This window comes from Eptatretus burgeri, chromosome 1 (genome assembly GCF_056783735.1).
Source record: "Eptatretus burgeri isolate ZD-2024b chromosome 1, Ebu_testis_v1, whole genome shotgun sequence".
Taxonomy (NCBI): Eukaryota; Metazoa; Chordata; class Myxini; order Myxiniformes; family Myxinidae; genus Eptatretus; species Eptatretus burgeri.
Genome location: NC_140961.1, coordinates 20834686 through 20860335, shown reverse-complemented (window position 1 = coordinate 20860335; position 25650 = coordinate 20834686). Strand labels below are relative to the sequence as shown.

Genomic DNA, 25650 nt, shown 5'->3' with positions numbered 1-25650 from the left:
CGGACACGGGCCATTTAAGCGACCCGTTCCGTACTATCAGAATAACCGAGCGGTGTTATCGTCGACCTCGACGGTTCGATTAATTATCGGGCGTATTCAGCCCACTACCAACCCTTTACGTGAAGCAAGATGGAGATTCAGATGGAGAGAGAGAGAGAGAGAGAGAGAGAGAGAGAGAGAGAGAGAGAGAGAGAGAGGGCAACACTTATACAATTCACAGACGGCGCCGACAACACATACCCAAAACCAAGGAAAATAAATACCCTCAAGAATGAGGCAGGCCTGAGGCCGAGACCGGGTCGGGCCTACCCGTCTGGTGATGAGACGCGGAGCGGCGATGGCCCCGCAACCCGCGGGCCTCGTGGACGGTGTCAGGCAGGGGGTGGGAAAAGGGGCCCCCTTTGTCGCACTATCTCAGCGCGGGGGGAAACAGGAGGGGGTTGCTGATGCTCGGGGTATAGAGGATCTTTATTATCCCTGGTGTGCGTCTCCACCTCGGCCAGGTCGCGCTGCCGGCCTCCCTCGGGCGTGCAGCTCCTGGCACCGACGCGAGCACCCCCTCGTCCGACTCTCTTCAGCTTCTCCAGCCACTGCAGGCTTCGGGCTCCAGTCTTCCACACTCGTCCCCTCCGTTCCGACTCCTTCTCGTTCTCCTTTGCGACTCTCTTCTGACTGACGAACACCGTCCTTTTATCCCCCCGTAACTTCGCCTTTGACCCCCTCCCTTTGACCTTTCACCTCGCTCCCCATTGGCCCGAGAGAGAGAGAGAGAGAGAGGCATTGATATATATATATATATATATATATATATATATATATATATATATATATATATATATATATATATATATATATATATATATATATATTACAAAATATATATTAAAAAATGTCAACTTTTATTATATTCATTATATTTTAATATTTTTTCGGTATAAATCATCACTCCGGATGTTCAAACAATATTTTCTCGGATCATAAACAAATAATAATATGACACAAATATGGTACCGGTCCCTGACACATTGGAAAAAAAAAAAACCTGCCAGTCCGCCACATCACATTGTTTGAGAAGCGGTGATCTAGTGGATGTACTTACATTAATAAAAGGAATCAAATATTGTCGACGCAGAACGATGATGACAAGTTGATCTGTTTGCGTAATGTTCTTATTCATTGGCAGCTGAAGATGAACAAAACTCAGACAATATTCAGAGGCACAAAGATCTGTGCAGATACCTGCAAAAGCGTAGGAGGCCAGTGTGAGTGGCGGAGATGTTTCACCAATGAAATGTGACGCCCGAGAGACCGGTGGACACTGCAGCACTCATCGCAAATCAACACTCCACGATTGATGGATGCCCATCCTGGATCTTGAACACAAGACAAGCGATTCAAATATAATAAAGGCAACAGGGAACACTGAAATGGAAAAATATAGGTTGTGAGTACTGGGTGGCAGATGCAGATGTTGGGGGGGGGGGGGCAGATGGGTTGGGGAGGGCGAGGTTCTGGGGGAGCAGATAGGCAGGGAAACTGTTCGGGGGGGGCATATGGGCGGGGGGCGGCGTTCCGAGGGAGCAGATGGGTGGGGGCGGCGCTCCAGGGGAGCCCAGGAGAGGTGGCGGTCCGGGGGAGCCGGGAGGGGCGGCGTTCCGGGGGAGCCGGGAGGGACGGCGTTCCGGGGGAGCCGGGAGGGGCGGCGGCTCCGGGGGAGCTGGGGAGGGGCGATGTTCCGGGGGGAGCCTGGGTGGGGCGGCGTTCCGAGGGAGCCCGGGAGGGGCGCGCTCCGGGGAGGCCGGGAGGGGCGGCCCGCGGGAGCCGGTGAGGGCGACGTGCCCGCGGGAGCCGGGGAGGGGCGACGTTCCGAGGGAGTCCGGGAGGGGCGAAGTTCCGGGGAGGACGGCGTTTCGGGGGAGCGGCGAGGTTCTGCGGGAGCCCGGAAGGGGGCGGCGCCCGCGGGAGCCGGGGAGCAGAGATTCCGCGGGAGCCGGTGAGGGGCGGCGTTCCGGGGAGCCCGGGAGGGGCGGCGTTCCGGGGGAGCCCGGGAGGGGCGGCGTTCCGGGGGAGCCCGGGAGGGGCGGCGTTCCGGTGGGGCCCGGGAGGGGCGGAGTTCCGGGGGAGGCCGGGAGGGGCGGCGTTCCGGGGAGCCCGGGAGGGGCGGCGTTCCGGGGAGCCCGGGAGGGGGCGGCGGCTCCGGGGAGCCCGGGAGGAGCAGCGCCCGGGGAGCCCGGGAGGGGCGAAGTTCCGGGAGGACGGCGTTTCGGGGAGCGGCGAGGTCTCTGCGGGAGCCCGGGAGGGGCGGCGTTCCGCGGGAGCCGGGGAGCAGAGGTTCTGCGGGAGCCGGTGAGGGGCGGCGTTCCGGGGGAGCCCGGGAGGGGCGGCGTTCCGGGGGAGCCCGGGAGGGGCGGCGTTCCGGGGGGCCCGGGAGGGGCGGCGTTCCGGGGAGCCCGGAGGGGCGGCGTTCCGGGGAGCCCGGGAGGGGCGGCGTTCGGGGGAGCCCGGGAGGGGCGGCGTTCCGGGGGAGCCCGGGAGGGGCGGCGTTCCGGGGGAGCCCGGGAGGGGCGGCGTTCCGGGGGAGCCCGGGAGGGGCGGCGTTCCGGGGGAGCCCGGGAGGGGCGGCGTTCCGGGGGAGCCCGGGAGGGGCGAAGTTCCGAGAGGACGGCGTTTCGGGGGAGCGGCGAGGTTCTGCGGGAGCCAGGGAGGGGCGGCGTTCCGCGGGAGCCGGGGAGCAGAGGTTCTGCGGGAGCCGGTGAGGGGCGGCGTTCCGGGGGAGCCCGGGAGGGGCGGCGTTCCGGGGGAGCCCGGGAGGGGCGGCGTTCCGGGGGAGCCCGGGAGGGGCGGCGTTCCGGGGGAGCCCGGGAGGGGCGGCGTTCCGGGGGAGCCCGGGAGGGGCGGCGTTCCGGGGGAGCCCGGGGGGGGCGGCGTCCCGGGGGAGCCCGGGAGGGGCGGCGTTCCGGGGGAGCCCGGGAGGGGCGGCGTTCCGGGGGAGCCCGGGAGGGGCGGCGTTCCGGGGGAGCCCGGGAGGGGCGGCGTTCCGGGGGAGCCCGGGAGGGGCGGCGTTCCGGGGGAGCCCGGGAGGGGCGGCGTTCCGGGGAGCCCGGGAGGGGCGGCGTTCCGGGGGAGCCCGGGAGGGGCGGCGTTCCGGGGGAGCCCGGGAGGGGCGGCGTTCCGGGGAGCCCGGAGGGGCGGCGTTCCGGGGGAGCCCGGGAGGGGCGGCGTTCCGGGGGAGCCCGGGAGGGGCGGCGTTCCGGGGGAGCCCGGGAGGGGCGGCGTTCCGGGGGAGCCCGGGAGGGGCGGCGTTCCGGGGGAGCCCGGGAGGGGCGGCGTTCCGGGGGAGCCAGGGAGGAGCAGCGTTCCGGGGGAGCCCGGGAGGGGCGAAGTTCCGGGAGGACGGCGTTTCGGGGGAGCGGCGGCGTTCCGCGGTAGCCGGGGAGCAGAGGTTCTGCGGGAGCCGGTGAGGGGCGGCGTTCCGGGGGAGCCCGGGAGGGGCGGCGTTCCGGGGGAGCCCGGGAGGGGCGGCGTTCCGGGGGGGGCCGGGAGGGGCGGCGCCCCGGGGGAGCCCGGGAGGGGCGGCGTTCGGGGAGCCCGGGAGGGGCGGCGTTCCGGGGAGCCCGGGAGGGGCGGCGTTCCGGGGAGCCGGGGAGGGGCGGCGTTCCGGGGGAGCCCGGGAGGGGCGGCGTTCCGGGGGAGCCCGGGATGGGCGGCGTTCCGGGGGAGCCCGGGAGGGGCGGCGTTCCGGGGGAGCCCGGGAGGGGCGGCGTTCAGGGGGAGCAGAGTTCCGCGGGAGGGGCGGCGTTCCGGGGGAGCCCGGGAGGGGCGGCGTTCCGGGGGAGCCCGGGAGGGGCGGCGTTCCGGGGGAGCCCGGGAGGGGCGGCGTTCCGGGGGAGCCGGGAGGGACGGCGTTCCGGGGGAGCCGGGAGGGACGGCGTTCCGGGGGAGCCGGGAGGGACGGCGTTCCGGGGGAGCCGGGAGGGACGGCGTTCCGGGGGAGCCGGGAGGGACGGCGTTCCGGGGGAGCCGGGAGGGACGGCGTTCCGGGGGAGCTGGGGAGGGGCGATGTTCCGGGGGAGCCTGGGTGGGGCGGCGTTCCGAGGGAGCCCGGGAGGGGCGCGTTCCGGGGGAGGCCGGGAGGGGCGGCGTTCCGCGGGAGCCGGTGAGGGCGACGTTCCGCGGGAGCCGGGGAGGGGCGACGTTCCGAGGGAGTCCGGGAGGGGCGAAGTTCCGGGGAGGACGGCGTTTCGGGGGAGCGGCGAGGTTCTGCGGGAGCCCGGAAGGGGCGGCGTTCCGCGGGAGCCGGGGAGCAGAGATTCCGGGGGAGCCCGGGAGGGGCGGCGTTCCGGGGGAGCCCGGGAGGGGCGGCGTTCCGGGGGAGCCCGGGAGGGGCGGCGTTCCGGGGGAGCCCGGGAGGGGCGGCGTTCCGGGGGAGCCCGGGAGGGGCGGCGTTCCGGGGGAGCCCGGGAGGGGCGGCGTTCCGGGGGAGCCCGGGAGGGGCGGCGTTCCGGGGGAGCCCGGGAGGGGCGGCGTTCCGGGGGAGCCCGGGAGGGGCGGCGTTCAGGGGGAGCAGAGTTCCGCGGGAGGGGCGGCGTTCCGGGGGAGCCCGGGAGGGGCGGCGTTCCGGGGGAGCCCGGTAGGGGCGGCGTTCCGGGGGAGCCCGGGAGGGGCGGCGTTCCGGGGGAGCCCGGGAGGGGCGGCGTTCCGGGGGAGCCGGTGAGGGGCGGCGTTCCGGGGGAGCCGGGAGGGACGGCGTTCCGGGGGAGCCGGGAGGGACGGCGTTCCGGGGGAGCCGGGAGGGACGGCGTTCCGGGGGAGCCGGGAGGGACGGCGTTCCGGGGGAGCCGGGAGGGACGGCGTTCCGGGGGAGCCGGGAGGGGCGGCGTTCCGGGGGAGCTGGGGAGGGGCGATGTTCCTGGGGAGCCTGGGTGGGGCACGTTCCGAGGGAGCCCGGGAGGGGCGCGTTCCGGGGGAGGCCGGGAGGGGCGGCGTTCCGCGGGAGCCGGTGAGGGCGACGTTCCGCGGGAGCCGGGGAGGGGCGACGTTCCGAGGGAGTCCGGGAGGGGCGAAGTTCCGGGGAGGACGGCGTTTCGGGGGAGCGGCGAGGTTCTGCGGGAGCCCGGAAGGGGCGGCGTTCCGCGGGAGCCGGGGAGCAGAGATTCCGCGGGAGCCGGTGAGGGGCGGCGTTCCGGGGGAGCCCGGGAGGGGCGGCGTTCCGGGGGAGCCCGGGAGGGGCGGCGTTCCGGGGGAGCCCGGGAGGGGCGGCGTTCCGGGGGAGCCCGGGAGGGGCGGCGTTCCGGGGGAGCCCGGGAGGGGCGGCGTTCCGGGGGAGCCCGGGAGGGGCGGCGTTCCGGGGGAGCCCGGGAGGGGCGGCGTTCCGGGGGAGCCCGGGAGGGGCGGCGTTCCGGGGGAGCCCGGGAGGAGCAGCGTTCCGGGGGAGCCCGGGAGGGGCGAAGTTCCGGGAGGACGGCGTTTCGGGGGAGCGGCGAGGTTCTGCGGGAGCCCGGGAGGGGCGGCGTTCCGCGGGAGCCGGGGAGCAGAGGTTCTGCGGGAGCCGGTGAGGGGCGGCGTTCCGGGGGAGCCCGGGAGGGGCGGCGTTCCGGGGGAGCCCGGGAGGGGCGGCGTTCCGGGGGAGCCCGGGAGGGGCGGCGTTCCGGGGGAGCCCGGGAGGGGCGGCGTTCCGGGGGAGCCGGGAGGGACGGCGTTCCGGGGGAGCCCGGGAGGGGAGAGGTTTGGCGGTAAAGGTTGAAGGTGGTGCATGACACGACATTTTAACAAGACACACCTGGAGCGCTACAATCGGCACACACTTCACTGCGAGTCATTTTCCGTGACATCTTCCTCTCCTTCAGGTCGGCTGATCGCTGTTCGCCTTCAACTTACAACCCCACCGAGTTCCGAACAGCTAATATCACGAACCCCACATCCACTCTGATATCGAGACGATCGTTTACGTAAAGTGGACGACGAAATGATCATTTAAATCGGACTACGTCGACCAATTCACGCAAAAGGAAGGATTTACAAACGCCGGAACCGAAGAATACAATTTAATACCAAACCTCGTTTCGTGTCCCCACAACACGCCCTTCTCGCAGAAAATCATCAACAGATAATTTAGTCCATAACCGACAGCCTCACCCGTCCGCTCACCCACTTCGTCACCTATTTCGAGCGACCATTCTCCCTCTCAGATTTGGAGCACACGGGAAACGAAAGCAATTTTTGCGGAACAATAATATTTTCCCCCAATTTCCGTAGCAAGAGACCCAATTGCACAGAGTTTATTTCTCGAACACTTTCAAATTAAATTCTTTTCTTTTTTTTCAGTCAATTCAATTGTTTCCCAATTTATGTTTCTATGAAAATTTTCCATGAGCGACGCAGAAAGGCCTTCTGTGGACGTCGTGACGTATTCAAACAAGCGCCATGACGTCATGTCAACGATCGATGAAAACATTAATATTTATTCGTTTCCGGCGCATTATCTTGTAACAGCGGCACGTATAAGGATGTATGTCTGCCAAAATATGTGCTTTGCCTTAAAAGACGTTTTCATTGACATGTGGCTCGAATAAAAATGCAACAACTGAGGATGACCAGCCACACCAATAATATATTACAATACAACTCAATATTATAAGAGTAAATTAAACCATTATTTTGCTTGCAAATAAAATCAAAATTTAAAACACAGCACTCATAAAACAGTAAAATGCAGCAGCGAATAGAATACAAAAAAATATAAGAGAAGGAAAAGAGCAAACAGATTGCAGACCCTCATCAGGAATTGTTTTATGTGGTGTTTGTGTCGTTTTTAGTGTACTGGTGTGTTACGTCTATACTAATAAATGTTTGTGTGTGTGTGTGTGTGTGTGTGTGTGTGTGTGTGTGTGTGTGTGTGTGTGTGTGTGTGTGTGTGTGTGTGTGTGTGTGTGTCAGTGTCAGTGTCAGTGTGTCGCCTCCATAATTCCGAAACCTTAAAACCTCACAGCCCGAAACTTTACATACATACTAAGTAAACTCCAAGGAAGTGCAGGAGTGAAAATTGGGTGTTTGGGTTAATTAAAACACTCCTTTTGAAGATAATTAACAGCCTTATTTAATTATATCCTTCATCAGGCGATCCTCGGTCACCTCACTCTCTGGGTTCTGAAGGCGTTTCCTTGGTAACCTCGCAGGGGTCTGAAGCCGCCATGTTTTTTGGCCTGCTCAACCACGCCTTAACTTGCAACAGGCCGCAACGATTTCTTAATGAGAAAATTTTTTTTTCCACTTTCCTCACTCATATTATCGAATGCCTCATCGCTACAAATCACTGTATACATCGCTTTTGTAAGTACTCTAGTTTTCAAATTAGGAGCTTGGAGCGATTTCATGCATTACATTGTTGCGTTTCTACAAACCCGCATGCCTCTAAGACTGTGGTTCCCAACCTTTTTTTGGTGGCAACCCCATTCCAGATCTCAGCATCAGAGCGCCACGCCTCGAAGAACAAAGTCACATGTGTTCACTATGAAACATTATCGTTCGCGTTTATTGCGGACTTATATTTTTGACAACAAATTATTGATACAATCATGATCAATGCGATGGCTGGGCCTGTTTCTGAGCCACGAGTTTTGCAATGCGCGGCTCAACGCGACGATCATGTCTTTCTCGATTTCAAGACGATTGCGGAACTTCGTTTTCATCACAACCATTGTAGAAAATGACTGTTCACATAAGTATGACGAAGGTTACGGCATTAGGAGCCGTATTGCCTTCTCGGATAGACGTTGATAGGATTCAAGCATTTTGCACCAGTAACTGGACAAAGACACGGACTTGTACAATGATTTGGCTCCGGAATCCTGCTTCAGTCTCACAAGCTCCTCTTGGGCGATATCATCGTCAGCGATGGCGTCTAATGGTGCACTGAATGGGTCTCGGGTCACGGTGAATGACTGGATGTCGAGCTCGGGAAAGTAGTGTTCGAACTGACAAATCAGTGACTGAAGGTGTTTATTGATTTTGCCAGAAACATGCTCGACTTGGATGTCTTCGGATTCTTCAACTTCCAGGTGGGCAGAGAGGCGCGGAAATCATACGAAACGGTTGCGACTCACTTTATCTTTCAACAATGCGAGTGTGGCAAGAAACAGTTTTTATTTTGTCATGGAAGAACATCAGATTCGTGTCTCTGCCTTGAAGCGTACGATTGAGCACATTGATACTGTTACGGTTGTGGAAATTCGCATGACACCATAAAGAGTCCTCAGGTGAGATATATCGATAAGTCCATGTGTAGTTAGCCCACACCCGTTGTATAGAGGGAATTTATGTGATCCATCCGGGCTGTGACGCTTTGAGTTAGCCATTTTTCTGTTCTATCTTTTATTTCAAACAAACAGCATCTCAACAACCACGCCATCCCCACCACAACGCCAACTACACTACAACCACGCCACTTCCACCACCTACGCTACTACATCTTCGCCACTCGCCATTCAATAAGCACCGTGCGGTCACGATCTCCACGGAAGAACAAAAACCACCAACGATGCTTGTGGGCTTTTCCCGCCATTTTCCCCCGTGCTTGGTGTGAAGGAAGGGGGAAGGGCAGCTCGCCGCCGATTGGTGGATGAACAGCATGAGGGGGTCGGGGTGAGGGAACGCCCCTTTTCGAGAACCTTCTCGAAGGAGGGTGGAGCTGAAAACGGGGCGGGGGCGAATGGGCGGAGCCGGTCCCTACAAAAGGGACGAACGAGTTGGTTCGGGGGTTTTTTGGTTGGTTGCTCGGTTGGTTCGGAGTTGTGTGGAGTTCGAAGTGAGCCTTCTGGTTCGGGTCGCGAGCTCGTGGTTCCTGCCCTGTTCGGCGATCCTCGCGCGGGCCCTGGAACCCCATGCACGTGCACGGGAAGTAGCGCCGAACGAGCCCCGTCCGCTCCCCCAAGAGCCCCGTCCGAACTGTCGGGCGGACGACGCGAGCTACGCGCGGGAGAAGGGCTCGACGCGGCCAGGGAAGTCGCGACTTCCTTTTCTTTTGGGGTTTTGTGTAAATGTCTGTGGGTGGCGCCAGTTCGTAAAGTAGAACTGTGTAAATGTTGCCGTGTGTAAGTCTTATTCGGTATTAACTCTGCGTCGTTCTTGCTTTTGTTTCTTTTGCACGAAAAGTGTATGGCTGTATATACGTGCTTGCTTTGTGTCTGTGTGTTGCGCAATAAAGTGCTGCTTGTTGAACTGTTTTCCCGCTTCGCTTCGTCTTTTCCTTTTATTGAACCTCCATCTTGCATCACGTAAGGCGTTCTTAGTGGGTTAAAAACGCCCGGTAATTAATCAGAACCATCGAGGCCGACGATAACTCCGTTCGGTTATCCCTGTAATACGGAACGAACCGCTAAAGCGGTTCGTGTCCAGAGTCGGCCTGTGGCGTGGTACAATCGCCCGGTCGACCACTCGCGCAGGTACTTAGGTAGGTCGAATTTGGCGAGCAACCCTATCCTGCGTGGGTGGGCAATTGGCACGATCGTGGTGAGGTTAAACCCCCACCCATGACTAGCTCCCGGCGTTGTTTCGAGAGGGTCACGACTGAATTGTCCGTTCCGGTGGGCGAGGCGGCCGCCATTCGAGTTACGTGGCCGATCGCACACCGGCGGGTGCGAATTCGCAACAATACGTTCAAAAATGTCACCCAAATAGCACAATTTAGCAAGCCAGTTACTGGACTCCAGCATTTCCACCCATTCATTCTTGTTTTGTGTACGTAGAAACTCTTTTAACTCTTCACATAACTCATAAACACGCAGAATAACGTTTCCTCGTGAAAGCCATCGTACTTGAGTGTAGAACAGTAAGTTCATGTGATCGGCGTCCATTTCATGACAGAATAATCTGAATAACCTCGTGTTTAATGCGCTAGATTTGATGTGATTCACGATTTTGATCACCTGCGACAATACGTTCATGAGACTTTCGGGAATTGTGCGAGCAGCCAACGCCTCCCGGTGGATCATGCAATGTATCATAAATGGATGAGGAGCCACTCGCGGTAATTTAGCTTTAAAGCCAGAATGCCTGCCAAGCATTGCAGGAGCTCCATCTGTTGTCGATCCAATCAATTTATTGAAGTCCAGACCTTCTTGATTGTAAAAGGTTTCGATTTTTGTAAAAATGTCATCTCCTTTAGTTGTTGTTTCCAATGACTTGCACATCAAAGGCTCGTCCACAAAATCACCATCTTGAATCTGACCCAAACCATCAATTGTGCACATGATGCAATGTCCGTTGATTCATCCAGCTGAATGGCATGCCAAAGTGACTGCTTGATATCCGTAACATTCTGTGCGGTAATGTCCTCACTCATGTCACAAATTCTACAATGAACAGTGTTATTCGAGAGAGGTATGATCGCGAGTTTACTAACCATGTCTTCTCCGATCATGAGAGAAACCATTTTCTTGGCACATGGCACGATCAGTTCCTCGCCGATAGTGTGTGGCTTTTTAGCTTTTGCAATGAGCAACGAAACACGATAGGACGCTTCCCAGCACGTGCATTGGTCTGATGACATTTACCTTCCTTATCCATGCGGGAATTCCTAAGGGCGGTTAACTTCCGTTCGAAAAATGAGCGATCTCTATCTTTGTATGCTGCATGTTTTGATGACAGATGCCGTTGTAACTTGTTATGTTTCATGGATTCACTTGAAAGTACTTCATAACAAATGACGCACTGAGGTTTCTGGACTCCACGCTCTGTCACATAATAGAAACCTAGCTCAATGAATGTCATTGTGAGGTCATTCGCGCGACGCGCCGGCCATATTCCTTCACAAAAAGTAACAACTTTCAACTTTGGGTATGGTATAGAAACGAGATATGTTCAAGAAGGCTCTTCTTCAATAAGAAAACGTAAAATGAATTATAGAGGCACTGAGTGGTATCCAGTAATAATCCAGAAGATTCAAACACATTTCGCACGCAGGTATTCCAATGGTCGGCAGAAGTAGAGATGATGTAGTATTGTAGTTGTAGCAGTTGTAGCGTTGTAAAGATGATGTGAAGAACTTGATATTCGGCCAACTATTTATATGCCTGCTGGACCCTGTTTGCGCCGTTACTTCAAAGCAACTTTTGATCTTACAACTTTCAGTGTTCCACGTCGCTGGGCAAACATGACTCCTTTCGTGTCATTGTCAGCTTCATATGGTCAAAGCCATTCATGCGCACGTGCGCGGGAACTGTCCCTCCACTCACAAACTTTGAGTCCGTCCATCACAGTCAAAAACTCAAGCATGGTTTCAGGGGTGCGGATGGGTAGGGGGTAAAAGTGCACGGTTTCGCTCCAAGTGGCTGAATTGAACCGAACCGTGAACCAACTACAGGTTCACCATATGGTTTTAACAGAGCAATACGCGGTTACGGGTAGAACTGGGCATGCTCGTTTAAAATTGCGAACATACTGTAACACACATGCGCTAGCTGGCCGACGAGGAAATATCATCCACTGATCACCCGAATTAGAGCGGGAAAACCCACCTTAGTTTCTATTTCCAGAACAAAATGTTGTAATGAGAAAGTAATTCTTGGCAATGTCAAGAATGTGGCAAGCGCTATGTGTTGATCACAGATTTACATACTTTTCATAAAAACATAGCATTTCAAAAAAAGTTTTCAGACGAGTACGCGACCCCACGAAAAGTGCTGGGGTCGTGACCCCGAGGTTGGAAACCCAGGCTCTAAGGCAATGAAACCCAACATACAGTGATCCCCAGGCAGTTATTTCGTTAGTCTTCATGCAATCAGATCTTCCCCTCATATATTGTGGGTTAACGGGACGAAGGGCGTTGCGTGGGTCTTATAGCTAGGTCTAATTATATCTCCATCTTCCATTCAATCCTGATTTCCATTCCAACCTTGCCTTTTATCCATGGTACAAATCAAATCAAGCAAGCAAGGAAACACACACGATATGAACAACAGCATCAAGCAGCCACCTTGAAAGAATCACAAGAAGAACAAAGACGTTGCCCGGCACACACATGGCACACCCTTTCATTCAATTCTGCGCATCCAATTTACAATGGCGTCTCACCTTGCTCAACCTTCGCTCACCAAAAACTCACCATCTCGCCCACCAACATCTCCTACACACAGGAAAAATCATCCCGCGCCTCCTCGTGCCTCTGCATCGATACAATTCGCCACCAAACAGAAGCATGCTGCACAGCCCAGGCCACTCGGACCAGGTGATGTGGGGACAAGCCAAGCACGTTAACAGCACCAACCACATCTTGCCCCGGATGCCCCGACTGAGCACGCGGGACTGACAGGACCCTCGTCCAGTCACCAGAACACGGCAGGATGGGCGGCGAGGGACGAGGGTCCTGGGGGAAGGGTGGGTCCAGGAGTTCGGTGCGATGCTCCGAGCCGTGTCGCGCCGGATGTGTGAATGAGACCGCTTCCGGCCACAGGAACCTGGCAGGGCGGGGGCAGGACCACCGTGGCCCAATAGGGAAGTGTGATTTGGGTCACGGCGCGTCGCTTTGGGTCGTCACCCCACCCTTTGCCCAGGACTTATAAAAGGCGGACCGCAAAGCCATCAACCCTCTTTTTCGCCTTCCTGCCTCGTCCTCGTCTTCGCCTGTTTGACTCGCCCTCTCCTTCGCCTCTCTGCTCTGCCTTCTTCTTCACTGCTCCTCATTGTCTTCCCATCTCTGCATGCACACTTGGGGTTGGTGTGCGACAGACGTTCTTCTGGGACCAGTGCAGAGCACACGTTTCCATGAGCCCACGCAAAGTGACTAAGCAGGAGATAACGCACTGACTCTTGAGGCGGGATCGCTCAAGCGGAGCATCCCACAGGGGTACACACTACACTCACAGACCAATGCACGACTAGGCTAGGAATCTCATACCTCACACATCTTCTCTCCTCTCTCTCTCTCTCTTTCCACTCCTCCATCACATCCCCTTTGGATGCACAAAAGAGCTTCCATTACAAATTCACAATCTCAGTTTCCTCTGGCATGACACTGCACCACACCACACCTCCTACTCTCACACCTAAGACACCAGTATTTCTCCCTCCTACCTCCCCCGAAGCATACTTGGTTGGGTTGGTCAGCTGACTGCCCCAGGTATTGCAAGTCCGTTCATCCTCATCTGCTCTCTTTCCTTCTGGCTATCTAATCTTCCTCAGGTGTATGTGTGTGTGTGTGTGTGTGTGTGTGTGTGTGTGTGTGTGTGTGTGTGTGTGTGTGTGTGTGCGCGTGTGTTTGTGATGGCACCTGTCATAGCATAGGTTAAGATGGTAGAAGTTCTAATGGGATAAGTCTGCTCTGTGTCTGCTTTTGTAAATTGCTTGCCTTTTGTCACACCCCACAAATTCCTTGCTATCCCTGTTGTACATAATAATAATAATAATAATACTAATAAACTCATTGACTGTGCCACATACCTTTCCTTGCTTGAGTGTAAATAAATGCTTGTGTAGAAATGTTCCAAGCTCGTTTTCTTCTTTTCCTTCATTGGTCAAGCATGGTTCGTATTCCAGCCAAGCCAGGACGTTATTCCCCATGATCTGTTTTCTAGCCATACGTCCTTGGGCAGTTACGCTTGGCTGCATCTGATCCGGTTAGGTGATCCAGTTTGAACAAGGCGTACTGAAGGCGTGTCCCCTGGTAATTAGATCACTTGACCATTAGGTAACCGGTATTCATGAGATGGAGGACCCTAAGTAACGTGGTCGAGTTATTGGTGTTCACGGTCGATTAGCGACCTGTCGCGTCAAGGAGCTATTCGTGTGTGATGGCCTGAGATTCCGGAGAGTCTTGCGGGAACCCGAAATAGCCCCCCCCCCCATGGTCTTCTCACCCCCGATCCCGGGTCCGCAACAATATGATACGATTTTCCACAATCGAATGGAGTGCAAAGCCTTTGGGACCCCCACTCTTTGATGATTGGAGGAAAACCACAGGGTAACATTCTGGGGTCACATTGCGGTAGTGTACGTCACGATGGTGCTGAGGTGTCGTCCACCGGACGGCGGTCTCCTTGGGTTAATCTGAAGCGATCCCTTTGGGTGGGTGCCTGGAATGTCCTATCCCTAAGAGAGGATGATCACCTGTCTGTAATCATCTGAGCTTCAGCATTTCAACATCGGTATTGCAGCACTCTCTGAGGTTCGGAGACCAGATAGTGGTGAGATAATGGTGGGTGGTTACACCTACGATTGGTCTGGTCGCTCTGATGGTTACCATGCACAAGGAGTTGCTGTCACTGTGTCCAATAAGCTGACTAATGACAATTGAGGTAACACTGGTCAACGAGCATATTACGAGACAAAGGATTTGTCACTCGTTGGGTGTTATTTCCCTTTTCTCTGTGTATGCTCCGACTGAAGCAAGTTATCTCACCAGGAAGGATGCATTCTATGCCATGCTGGAGTCTGGTTGATCAGTGCCCAAGCAAGACACTCTTCTAGTCTTGGGGGATTTCAAAGCATCAACTGGAGCTGAGAGGGATGGTCATGAGACAAGTGTTGGTCCCCATGGGTCTGGAACTGTGAACCAGAATAGCACTAAGTTCCTTCACTTTGCAAGAAGTCATGGACTTAGTGTGGATGGTTCATGGTTATAGCGCCCACAGGCTAATTGCTGGACTTCGTATTTCAACTCTGGTGGTGTGACAAAGGAGATTGACCATGTGCTCATTGATGGTCACTGAAGGATGATCCAGAACTGCAGGGTATACCAGAGTACTCAGTTCCTCAATACCAACTACAGGCTTGTGGTAGCAACTCTGAAGTTGCAGCTGAAATCCGGGAGAATAGTTTCATCTCAGCCTTGGCTGAATGTTGGCAAGCTCAAGGATGAGAGTTAGCTGAGGAGTTTGCGAACAGGCTGAGTGGGGATTTGGGGGGTCTGGGTGTTTTGGGGAATTCTGAAGAGTTGTGGAGTGCCTTCAAAACCACCATCCTTGATGTTGCCAGTGGATGTCTTGGAACTCACCATAGGGCGAAGAAAAATTTGGTCTCTCAAGAGACACTGGATACCATTGACCAGAGTCGCAGGGCCAGGCTGAATGGCAAAGCTGAGCTGTTCAAGGAGCTGAGGTGTAAAACTGTACTGTATGTGTGGTCAAGGTGGACAAGGAAGCCAATGTGCATGGAATCTGTGAGGGGGTAGCGCATCACTTGTGGCCAAGTGATTCTCGTCCTGCTTACAGGGGAATTCGCGCATTGCGTTCCTCCAAGCCTGTCCCTCAGTGTACGGCAGTTAGAGCAGAGGGTGGTGGGCTCTTGACAGTGGAGTCCAAAGTGACGTCCCGCTGGGTCAGTTACTTTGAGCAGCTGTATCAGGCTGAACCACCAGCTGTTGAGTTGGGTGTCAGGGGTGTTTCTGTCTCGAATGCTAACCCTCCAATCAACTGTGGTCCACCTTAGTTTGTGGAAACGTAGACTGCAGTGAATCGCTTGAAATGGGGTAAAGCTCCTGGAATCTGCAGCATCCATGCTGAACTTTTCAAGGCTGGTGGAAATGCTGTACTCATGTCGTGCATGCAGTTCTGTGCTGTGCCTGGAACACAGGCAACATCCCAATTGACTGGAACAGGAGCCTTGTTGTCCCTCTCTGGAAAGGGAAGGGTGATTGCCAAGACTACTACAACTACTGAGGGGTGACACTGCTCTCAGTGCCAGGCAAGGTCTTTGCTCGGATAATTCTTCATGGGGTTCGCCACCATGTGCTTGAGTACCAGCATCCAGAGCAGTCAGTCTTTAAACCAAAGAGGTCAACGATTGACCGTATCCTTGCTCTTCGGGTTTCCTCACCGAACACAGACGAAAGTTTCAGCAGGGGCTGCTTGCAGTCTATGTTGATCTCTGGAAAGCATTTGATTCAGTGAATCAGGATGCCCTCTGGAGGATTCTTGGTCTTCGTGGGGTGCCACCAAAACTGATCAACCTGAACTATACTCTGGTACTGAGAGTGCTGTGAGATGTGGTGATACCATCTCTGACTTATTTCCATTTGTTATTGAAGTTTGTCAGGGGTGTGTACTGACCCCCACACTTTTCAGTGCTTGTACGGACTGGATTCTGGGGAGGATGTCGGAGAGATTAAGCTGCAGTGCTTAGTTTGCGAATGTCTCTGACCTTGATTTCACAGATGATGCATTCATCTTTGCGTAGACTCTAGATATCCTTTTGGGGGCCCTCAAGGTGCTGAATGAGGAGTCGGAGCCGCTCGGATTACAGGTTTCCTGGGTCAAAAGTAAGATCCAGGCTTTTAATGGCATCTTGGATGCTGCTATCCTGTCTGTACCTGTTTATGGCGAGAATGTTGAGGTCACAGAGAGATTCACTTCCCTTGGCAGTGATATTCATGTCTTTGCTGGCTGTGAGCCAGAGGTCAACAGACGTCTGGATTGGGCCTGGGGAGTCACGGATTCACTGGATCATGGGGTGTGGTGCTGCCGGTACCTGTGCGGGAGGACGAAAGTCCAAGTCTTCAAGTCCTTGGTCCTTCCAGTCTTGCTCCATGGATGTGAGACGTGGGCTTCGACCAGGGATCTGAGACGGAGTCTTAATTATTTTGTTACCAGGTCTCTTTGGAGAATCCTTGGCTCTCGCTGGTCGGATTTTCTGTCCAACGAGCAGTTGTTGAGAGACTCAAAGGAGATTTATTACCTGCATCGTCCATTAGCGTCAGCTGCGACTGTATGGACATGTGGCTCATTTTCCTGACGCTGATCCTGCTCACCAGATTCTCTCAGCGAGGGAGCCTCGTGAGTGGAGGAGGCCAATGGGCCAACCACATTCCTTGTGGTTGCAGCAGGTTGATCAGCATCTTAAGGAGATGGAGTTGGGCCAGGCATCTGCCTGGGGGATGGTCAGACAAACGCCCCTGGAGTCCCGGCAGAAAGTACACGCAGCAACGTGCTGCTCCGGCGCATGCTCACACACCTGACCTGACTTGAATCAGCGTCCTGTTCATTTCATCCGTTGGACTTTTTATTGATTCATTTTCTGTATGTTTTTACTTTCTTGGAGATTCTGCGAGACGAAAATATCTGTCCATGGGACTCTCCATTGTGAAGTTCCCCCATATGTCCACCAAGACATTGGATGCATACAGTGATGGAGGTTTCCAACAATGAATCATTGGGTTGAGATTTTGGACCAGTGATGGAAGACCCCAACAACAAATCGTTAAACTTAGAGGATGGGCCTTTGATAGAGGGCCCTGACACTAAATCGTTTAACCTAGAGGAAGGGCCTGTGATAGAGGGTCCTGACACTAAATCGTTTAACCTAGAGGTAGGGCCTGTAATAGTGTTGTGGGCTGGTGTTCGGTGGCGATAAACGACCACTTGGTGGAGCAGTGGAGTCATCTCTCACCGAACACTCGGAATTTAGGTCGTGACTCTTGGATAAGTCCAAGAGATAAGTCCAAGAGTCCGCAATGCGAGCCAACGTGCGCCACTGGCCCATAGCTCGCGCCATGAGGTCCGTGCCGATGACGTCACTCGCACACCGAACTAGCACGGTTTGCCGTACAGGCCAGCCCGAGCGTATTGTCCCGGGAACCCGCTCCGCGCGTTCTGCGAACAGAACACGTGGCGCACAGTACATGGAGCTTCACACACGCACCCGCATGCAGACCCGTCCGTTCCAAATTCGTCCAACCTTCCTTTTGAGCGTGCACGTGCCGGTTTTGTACCATGCACGAGACGTTCCGGCGCCGGCTTCTGATCGCGCAAACGTGTGTGCTTGGGCCATTTGCAAAACATGGAACGGACCTCGCACGCAGCGTCCGGTGGAGCCGGCGCGGTCACCCAAACAACTTCGTGCGGCCTACCAAGCTCGCCATTCAAGTCTCCCGTCTGGATTGGTCCGTGTACCAATTCCACGCATGCCATGTTATTCACACCATACCTTTTGGCACACATTTCAACACACACTCTGGGACAATCACATCTGGGATTCGTGTTACGACAAGAAATCCTGGGGTTTCCATACCCCCCCAAGCTCCGCGTGTACCCGTTTACATCATACACCTGCTCGACCTCGCACGGCCCGACCGGACTCACCTGGTCGCAGTCCACTTCGAGGGAGCATACCGTCTCCCTCTGTTCCTGAGGGAGGCTAACCTGATGCTCGCACCGGGTCATGAAATACTCCACGAGTTCAACCCCATTGTCCCCTATTAATCCTATGTGTGCGTGCTCTTTAATTTCCCGTATTTCGTTCAGCTCTATCTCTTCTATCGCCCGTGTCTGAAAATTTTTACGTTGTCCCTTCGTGTTTATGAGTTTCAGTCTCCCCATCAATTATCGTGGCATCGCTCGTCATCCCAACCTCACCCGTCTCCATTGGGGGCCGGACACATTTTGCCCTCCTGGTCGGTTCGGTCGCTCCGCCACGTGGTTCCGCCATTATGCCTTCCACCTCTTTCATACTCGCCTGCAGGCTTAACCCCATGTTCTGCATTTCACCCCGCTGTGTTCGCATATCACCCCTCAGTGCCTGCGTGTTCGCATCCATGCGGCTTTACATATTCCCTTAATCTCATCCATTTTGTGCGCATTAGCATCCATTTTGTTTTCCATTCTTTGTAATATCTCCCTCAACCGGCCCCAGTCGAACGGCCCTGATGAGGCCGATTCGCTGTGGACCTGGGGAGAAGTTTGCTGTTTCGGGTGCTCGCGCGCCGCCGCCCCCGCGCCCACCACGGACTCTGAGTTTGGTGGCGGGGGGAGTCGACCTGCATGGAGTTGTCGTGGACCATGGATTCCTCTCACAATACTTCTAAACCCACCTGAGCCGGCTCATCTTGGCCCGCCATAGTGCATCCTGAGAACAATTTAAACGCTCGTAATTTGGAGGGAACGGGGGTGGGGGGGTTCTGCTCCGTACACCCCTGATCCGAATCCCGATAATTTCTCTACGGAGGCAGAGGGGCCGAATCGCACTCCTGAACACCAATTTGTTGTGGGCCGGGGTTCGGTGTCGATAAACGACCCCTAGGTGAGAGCAGTGGAGTCGTCTCTCACCGAACACCCGGAATTTAGGTTGTGACTCTCGGATAAGTCCGAGAGTTCACGGGTCCCTTAGCGGACCGTGGTTGCCAATATTTCGACGGCGTGGGGTAGGGTTAATTGCTTAATTTCAATATACCTAAATACCCACGTCATCCAACTTCCGGGAAAAACCACACCCTCAACCGACTTTGTCCGAATCGAGTTGCTATCACCGACTCGGATCCGGCGTAACGGAGCGGAAGCTACCAAAGCCACGCCGGACCAAATGAAACAATCCACGGCACAAACGGCCCTACCAATTTGCACCACGCACCATGCTAGGCCAATGGAGAAAGCACAGAAAACGAGCTGGTACATTTAACAGGGGTATATTTTACAAAGAATAATCGGGGAGGGGAGACACAGAGCAGAGTTATCACGAATAAAAGGCAGGCAATGTACAATGAGCAAAGAAAAAGCACTTAACAATGAAGACCTGATTGCAAGAAGTACTTTAGTCACAAAATAACACTTTTGAGATATTGAGGATCAAAGTTTTCAAAACATGCTGCAGATACTATTTTTTAAAGGTGGCATACTATGGAGCTGTTGCTGGTTCCAGGGGCTATACAGAGCAGACAAACCCTTTTTTGTGGAAAAATAATCCTTTATTATGAAGAAAACGAGAAAATTAGTCTTGAACTTAAGTACTTTTTGTGGCTAAATACTTGGACTTAGGTACTTTTAACACACAAAGCCCTTTATTGCTCATTTTTGATTGCCAAACAGTCATTTTTACTATGTCTCATGGGGCTGTACAGTGTACATACATCCAATACATGGGGAATCTGGGTCAGCACAGCATTGCACTGCACTGCCACAGTTTTACGAGGGCTCAAAAGCTGATGACGAAAGTAGTGCCTTTTTGAGTACCAGCAAAGTATAATGCATAGAAACTACATACCTGATGCTTTGGCATCCTTCATTCTCTTTCTAGCCCAGTCTCCAGGGTTTCATTTACGTTTTTTGTCTGTTATCGGGGTTACCCTCATTCACACCATGCTGTCCAGCCTCCATGGTCGCCATTTTCACAGCTTGTCACATGACACATACTAGCATTTTGATTGGGCAGTCATGGACTTAAGAACTTCTTGCTCAAACATTATGAACGGGTATTTCTTGCACTACATTTTAGTGAATTCAACAATGACCATGTACCAATATACAGGACTTGAGTACTTATTTTCGGAATTTTTTGGTATCAAATGATGCTCTGGCCATTATAGATTATAGTATTGGTGCCAGCTCATTTTTTTTTCAAAAATGTGACTTAAGTACTTCTTGCACCCAGGTCTTCAATTCTACTTGCAGGACGGCACCATGCACACGCACACACACGAAATGGACCTCGTGGGTCTATTTTCGGCCTTTCAGCTTGGAGGGAAGGTGAGCTGAGGGCAGGGGCCTATTCGGGTACCTCCCTGCCTCGTGCGGTTTCACCGACTCAAATCCACAGCCCCAAGGCCACTGCCCACGAACGGGACCAAGTCACCACGACCGCAGACGAAGTAAATCACCACCAAGACTGCAGACCGCTCCAACCACGGCCACAGACCGCTCCAACCACGGCCACAGACCGCTCAGCAATTGCCACGATCTCCTGTCTGCCGAACCCTGGTCCTAACAACCACTCTGCCGTCACCACGATCACCCGGTCTGCCAAAAAACTGCCCCTCGCAACCATTCTACTCCTCTTTTGGTGGTGGGGGCATCTTCTCCTCGCCACTCGACTCCTGATCGGCCGGGGGGTTGTCGGACGACTCGTGGCCACCGTTGATTGGACGAGCTCACGGTGGGTGGAGGGAACCTCACTCCTGTACGTGACACGATGCACGTGGGCGATGGCATTGTTGTTGTTGAAGATGTAAAAAAAAAAAAAAAAAAAATTGTAAAATAACTTGTAGCGCACACACGAAATTCCCATTAGACAGAAGGAAGGATTCTAACTATTAACACATACTTATCGAAATAACTGAACTCCGGGGACTCTGGCTGCTTGTGTGCACAAGGTTTCCAAATCCGTAACAACAGAAGGTCCTGACAACTCCTTCAACCAAGCAGATAGGTCTGTGAGGGAGCATCCTGGCAGCGAATTCCTGAGTCCAGACGATGAGGCCGTGCATGGTGAGTAGAGTTCAGAGGTCATCGTATCAACTCCAGTACATTGCACAATAACAAGAGTTCAAGAAACGAATTTTGTACAATCGTACTGTTTTCTTCTTCCTATATTAATGTCATCCCTGTTTGTCTATCATCCCACATCGGAACTTCAGAATTGCTGGATTTGTACGAGGAAGTGCTGGAGATTGAGAATTTTTTTGTAAATTGAGGAAGTACAAGATGAATCTGCCTGGCCAGTCATATTCGGTCTAGTATTTGCCATTGTGGAACCTTGTACCTTTATTAATGTTATCAAACGTATGCTGGTCAACATCATTCTCATAATAGGAAGCACAAGAACAAGATGATCACCGGGCGACACCACAAAACAAAGTGAAACCGGATGATCGATCGGCCTGCATGGTCTTGCACTTGCAATGTGTTCGTCAAAGTTCATTTCAATAAAAAAATTAACAACTTCATGCATCGTGTTGGAACTGTTTTTTCTTTGCTCAAGAACCACGTTAGTCTTGTTAAAGATATAGCTTAAGGGTAATTGGGTTTAGTTTATACTCGTTATTTCCATCGTCCATGTTCTGCATCAACACACCTAATGAGTGTATGATAGACAGTGTCCAGTTTGTTTTCGGGAAGTTCCTTTCGTTTTCCCTCCCAGCCTGTTCGCGTTTGCACACCCAATTCCCAACCTTTGTGTTAGGGTTAGGCTTAGGGTTAGGGTTTAATGTGGTTTTCTCGTTCAAATCTGCCTATTTGTATTTTTCCGCTTTGACCACTGTGCAAAAGGGGTCATAAAGCATCAGAAACGTGGCCAAGCTGGAAGATTCCATCACACATCCCCAGCAGCACTGATGCATGATCGGAGAAGTACCAGCCTCCTAAGCCAATGAATGCACAGCCAGCAAACCGGGGTGCCAGCTTGGAGGAGTGTTGATAAAATGAGAATGCGTGTGTGGTATCACGAGCTCTCTGCTTCCGGTGCTTGGATCAATCCTCGCTCTTGATTGCCGTCTGGGGATGTAGAGTTGGTGCCGTTCCGTGGGAGTGGGACGTCATCTGGCCGTCTGGTTCACATGCCAAGGAACGCTGACAATGAGGACGATCTTGACCGCCATCCCTCTCCTCACCTCCCTGGCGATCATGGGATGGATAAGACCCTCAAGACTGCGTGCCGGCATCTTGGCGCCAAAATCAAGCTCGAGCAAGGAAACTTGTGCTCCACATTCTTTATATCCTATATTTATGTCTCTCTCTATCTATTTGTCCGATCACCAGAGTGAGTAAGGCCTTCAAGGGTTAGGATAGATAAGTGCGATGCTATAACAGTGGGCGTGAAGGATTCTTTCCATTTATGGTACAGACTGATCGCTGTTAGCAGCCATGTTTTCTCTCCATTCCTTGCCTGCCATTATTTATTTATTGTGAATGAACCAGTTGTTCCAGAGAACCTGTTTTGTGGACAATGGGGAATACGTGGGCTCCACAGCTCATAGTTTAATTGGAATAAATCCGTTAGACGGGTGAATTGGGCTCACGCATTAAGGCACGATTTAAAGCGAGTCACTGACAAAGCTCCGCTCGGCTTATCACTGTCGGCAGGTTTGCGAGCCGCTGCATGGTTCTTTAACCACTGACTTGCACATAAATTATATGGGTGGATGTGGTGACCTCTCGTCCCCTAGTCACCTAGTGGTGCTAGTGATGGTTAGAATCCTGTGACAGTAAAAGTATTTTACCATTCGATAGAACAAAACAAGGAAACTTTGAAACAGGATCAATAAGCCTGTGATACTGAATCATACTTGCACAATATTCATATCATTATCTATTTTGAAGAATCATTTTACATGTTATCCTCTTCTTCTTCGTCAATGTGCAGCACAAGGCTGTGGAGTAGCAACATTGGCCGAGGGCATGGGTGTGCCGCTGATGCAATGCAACCTTTGCTGATTCGAGCAGGGATTTGGAATTTGTTCATGGCACCGGCGAATGTTCACATACTCTTCAGGAAGGACTCTGGGATCTGCAATTTCTACCAACTAATGCTGGCAGATGGGACGCTCGTTTAACGTCCATCAGAGGGATGTCACACCCATTGATGAATCACCCTGCTTGTGAAACACCAGGATGACAGTTTATAGCTGGGTCGGGATTCAAACCTACGCTAGGAAGCTTGCTTAGAAGCAAGTGTGCGCACCTCCAGGCCATCCTGTCAGCCGTACATGTTATCAAGGTGGTTATGGTAGTGCTTATGTGGTGAAGGTAATTGCTCACTAAGGTACATTGAGATCATTTCCATCCATCTGAATGATTTCATCATATATATTCTATGTTGGTGTAAAGCACAATACTAGTAAAGCTGTAGATCTATAATAAATAAATAATTTACTTTTTCTTTGTTAGCTTCGTTATGGCTTTTGAAGAGTGGTAAGGGGAAGGGTCAGAATGGTATTGCAATAGGTCAAGGATGTTTAAACATTAGGGTCGAATTTATGCCTGGTGTGGGCTTAATGGTAAGGGTGGTTGGGCTTGCGATCCGAGAGTTTTGAGTTAAAATCCTGCTTTCCGTTGAATTAATACCAGGTGGGGTTGACTCAGCCTGTCATCCTTCCGAGGTCAGCAAAATGATTACCAGCTTGCTGGGATGATTGAGCCATTCGAGTATCCTGTGTTGGAGTGACAAACCTGTCCAGGATTGTGACCAATAGCCCAGGATCTCCTGGGCTATTGCTTCGGCAGCACCGACGCTCTGCACAGAGTATGGCCCCAATGGGTGGATAGATGGTCGAATTTCCAAAAGGCATTCAGTGAACGTCTTGCTAACACACGCCAAACCCTTAAACACTGACAAAACTATCTTTGCGCGCACACGCACTTAACTGTGTACGTACAAACAGCTGATTAGCCTGTGAAATCCCGCCCGTGTCGCCAACATCCAATTTAAATGATGCACTTGCACGGAATTAAATCACCACGGACAACTGTTGGAGGGGATTCAGCACATTGCTCCTCATCGTAAGCTTGATCCTGGTCATCTTACACAAGATTCAGCAACCAACCAACGAAATGATTCCTTCGAGAGATCCATCCATTCCTCCTTCGAGATTATCCAATTCTCCTTCCACTCATCTGTCCATCATGGAAAAGACAATCTGTGAATGTGTACAATCTCTGTATCCGAGCTGCGGTTCCCACATGTATGCCACTCCGGGTAATCTGGATTGAAGTGATCGACGATGGTTATTGAAACATCTGTCATGTTTTATGTTGTGTACACAGTATAAAATTGACTAGTGGATATCTATTTATTATGTATGCAAATCTGGTGACGTTTGAATCTGAACCTGAACCAATATCTAATGAGTCTGTTCTTGTCACTTACCCAACTCATCCACCTAGTTTTGTTATAACCTGTCCATAACATTTTGAAATATCGTGCTTTCTGTACAGTGGTGAGCAAAAGTTTGTGAACCGTTTAGAATTTTCTGTAGTTCTGCATAAATTTAACCGAAAATGTGATTAATATTAGAATTTAGATTTTAGATGAATATGTAAATAGAACCTGATTAAACAAATCGTGCACAAAAAAACAAAAATCTACTTTTTCATTTATTTATTGAGCAAAATGATCCAATATTTAATTTCTTTGTCAGAAAAAAAAGTATGTGAACCTCGAGGTTAATCAGCACAATTAAAGGGGAAGGGGGTAATTAGTCAGGTGTTTCAATCAATAAGATGACAATCAGGAGTGAGTTTGGGTGGCCGTGCCGTGTATAAAAAAAATCATAAACTTTGTTCGTCACCGTCAGTGTCTGGTCTTCACCACACAGGTTTGTGGAAGCTTGTCATGCCCTGATCAAGAGATATTTCTGAGGACCTCAGAAAAGTAGTTGGCTGCTCATCGGTCTGGAAAGTGTTACAAAACCGTTTCTAAAGATGTTGGGCTCCACCAATCCACTATCAGGCAGATAGTGTACAAATGGAAAAAAAAATCCAAGACCATTGTTACTCGTTCCAGGAGCAATGAAAATCCAGGTCCAATGAAATTCACTCCAAGAGCAAGGTGTACAGTAATCCAGGTCACCACAAAGAACCCCAGGCTAATGTCTTAGGATCTGTAGGCCTCTCTTGCATTGGCTAATGTCAGTGTTTACGAGTCCACCATGAGGAAAACGCTGAACAAGAATGGTGTGCATTGGAGGACATAGCAAGGAGGAAACCACTGCTCTCCAAGAATAATGTTTCTGCCTGTCTTAACTTTGCCAAAGGCCACCTGGATGATCCAGAAGGCTATTGGAAGAATGTTCTGTGGCCAGGTGAGTCGAAAATGGAACTTTTTTGCTTAAATGAGAAAAGTTATGTTTGACGAAAACCAAACACTGCATTCTAACATAAAAACCTCATCCCAACCGTGAAGCGTGATGGTGGCAGTATCATGGTTTGGGGCTGCTTCACTGCCTCAGGACCCAGACGG

General features: G+C 53.0%; 1 protein-coding gene across 1 annotated transcript in view; it reads right to left on the bottom strand.

Moving 5' to 3' along the window:
- The window catches only part of LOC147033982 (ARF GTPase-activating protein GIT1-like), a 149025-nt gene extending 142594 nt beyond the window's left edge, over positions 1-6431 (bottom strand). Inside the window, exons 1-2 of the mRNA XM_085848641.1 lie at positions 5780-6431; positions 1240-1373 (exon numbers count right to left, since the gene is read on the bottom strand). Coding sequence (XP_085704767.1) covers positions 1240-1373; positions 5780-5831 — 186 coding nt within the window. The 5' untranslated portion in view covers positions 5832-6431. The remainder of the gene's footprint in view (positions 1-1239; positions 1374-5779) is intronic.
- Positions 6432-25650: the final 19219 nt, after the last annotated feature.